The sequence below is a fragment of the Solanum tuberosum genome, unplaced genomic scaffold (genome assembly GCF_000226075.1).
Source record: "Solanum tuberosum cultivar DM 1-3 516 R44 unplaced genomic scaffold, SolTub_3.0 contig00355, whole genome shotgun sequence".
In the NCBI taxonomy this organism is placed as follows: Eukaryota; Viridiplantae; Streptophyta; class Magnoliopsida; order Solanales; family Solanaceae; genus Solanum; species Solanum tuberosum.
In genome coordinates, this window is record NW_006240873.1 from 1 (window position 1) to 2,480 (window position 2,480).

Sequence of the window (2,480 nt, forward strand, 5' to 3'; positions counted from 1 at the left end):
TTGGAGTTTCTAATTTCCATGATATATTTAATCTGACAGGAAAATCTACCCTTACTGATTCTCTGGTGGCGGCTGCTGGTATCATTGCTCAGGAAGTTGCAGGTGATGTCAGGATGACAGATACACGTGCAGATGAGGCTGAGCGTGGTATCACCATCAAGTCCACTGGTATTTCACTTTACTACGAGATGACTGATGAATCCTTGAGGAACTTCAAGGGAGAGAGAAATGGGAACGAGTACCTCATCAACCTCATCGATTCACCTGGGCACGTCGACTTCTCATCTGAAGTGACTGCTGCTCTTCGTATTACTGATGGTGCGCTTGTTGTGGTTGATTGTGTGGAAGGCGTCTGTGTCCAGACAGAGACTGTGCTCCGTCAGGCCCTTGGTGAAAGGATTCGTCCTGTCTTGACAGTTAACAAGATGGACAGGTGTTTCCTTGAACTTCAGGTTGATGGTGAGGAGGCCTATCAGACGTTCCAAAGAGTTATTGAGAACGCTAATGTTATCATGGCTACATATGAGGATCCCCTTCTTGGTGATGTCCAGGTTTATCCTGAGAAAGGTACCGTTGCTTTCTCCGCTGGGTTGCATGGGTGGGCTTTCACTCTCACCAATTTTGCCAAGATGTATGCTTCCAAATTTGGCGTTGACGAGTCTAAGATGATGGAAAGGCTGTGGGGTGAGAACTTTTTTGACCCTGCCACCAAAAAGTGGACCACCAAAAACAGCGGGACAGCTTCGTGCAAGCGTGGGTTTGTTCAATTCTGCTATGAGCCAATCAAGCAGATTATCAACACTTGCATGAATGATCAGAAAGATAAGCTCTGGCCTATGTTGCAGAAGCTTGGTGTAACCATGAAATCTGATGAAAAAGATTTAATGGGCAAGGCACTGATGAAGCGTGTGATGCAGACCTGGCTTCCTGCAAGTACTGCTCTTCTTGAAATGATGATATATCATCTTCCATCTCCTGCCATAGCTCAAAGATACCGTGTGGAAAACCTGTACGAAGGACCCCTTGATGATGCTTATGCCAATGCCATCAGGAACTGTGACCCAGAAGGCCCACTTATGCTGTATGTATCCAAGATGATTCCAGCATCTGACAAGGGTAGGTTCTTTGCTTTTGGTCGTGTCTTTGCTGGGAAGGTTTGTACTGGTATGAAGGTTAGAATCATGGGTCCTAACTATGTTCCTGGTGAAAAGAAGGATCTATATGTTAAGAATATCCAGCGAACTGTTATTTGGATGGGCAAGAGGCAAGAAACTGTCGAGGATGTTCCCTGTGGTAACACTGTTGCCATGGTTGGTTTGGATCAATATATTACCAAGAATGCAACATTGACCAATGAAAAGGAAGTCGATGCCCACCCGATCAGAGCAATGAAGTTTTCTGTCTCACCAGTCGTGCGTGTTGCTGTTCAGTGCAAGGTTGCATCTGACCTTCCCAAGCTTGTTGAAGGGTTGAAACGTCTGGCTAAGTCTGATCCTATGGTTGTTTGTTCTATTGAAGAATCTGGAGAGCATATTATTGCTGGTGCTGGAGAACTCCACCTTGAAATCTGTCTGAAGGATTTGCAGGATGACTTTATGGGCGGTGCTGAAATTATAAAATCTGATCCTGTTGTGTCCTTCCGTGAGACAGTCCTTGAGAAGTCTACTCGAACTGTGATGAGCAAGTCCCCTAACAAGCATAACCGTTTGTACATGGAGGCTAGACCAATGGAGGAAGGGCTTGCTGAGGCTATTGATGACGGACGCATTGGCCCTAGGGATGACCCCAAGGTTCGTTCCAAGATCTTGGCTGAGGAGTTTGGTTGGGACAAAGATCTTGCAAAGAAGATTTGGTGCTTTGGTCCTGAGACAACTGGTCCCAATATGGTGGTGGATATGTGTAAGGGAGTTCAGTACCTGAATGAAATTAAGGATTCTGTTGTTGCTGGTTTCCAGTGGGCTTCCAAGGAAGGTGCATTGGCTGAAGAGAACATGAGAGGTATTTGCTTTGAAGTCTGTGATGTTGTTCTTCATTCTGATGCTATTCACAGGGGTGGTGGGCAAGTTATTCCCACTGCTAGGAGGGTTATCTATGCTTCTCAGCTTACTGCCAAACCCCGCCTGTTGGAACCCGTTTACCTCGTGGAAATTCAGGCTCCGGAGCAAGCCCTCGGTGGTATCTATAGTGTTCTGAACCAGAAGCGTGGACACGTGTTTGAGGAGATGCAGAGGCAAGGAACTCCTCTTTACAACATCAAGGCTTACCTTCCTGTTGTTGAGTCTTTTGGATTTTCAGGTACCTTGAGAGCTGCTACTTCAGGTCAAGCATTCCCACAATGTGTGTTTGATCATTGGGAAATGATGTCATCCGACCCATTGGAAGTTGGCTCACAAGCTAATCAACTCGTCCTTGATATCCGCAAGAGGAAGGGTTTGAAGGAACAGATGACCCCTCTATCCGAGTTTGAGGACAAGCTGTAA

General features: G+C 46.2%; 1 protein-coding gene across 1 annotated transcript; it reads left to right on the plus strand.

The window, feature by feature from the left end:
• Window positions 1-29: 29 nt before the first annotated feature.
• LOC102589228 (elongation factor 2-like) lies at window positions 30-2,480 on the plus strand (the record flags this gene model as incomplete). The annotated part of the gene is made up of 1 exon (XM_006368007.1): window positions 30-2,480. A coding segment is annotated over one exon (2,451 nt), but the record flags the coding sequence as incomplete, so codon positions are not given.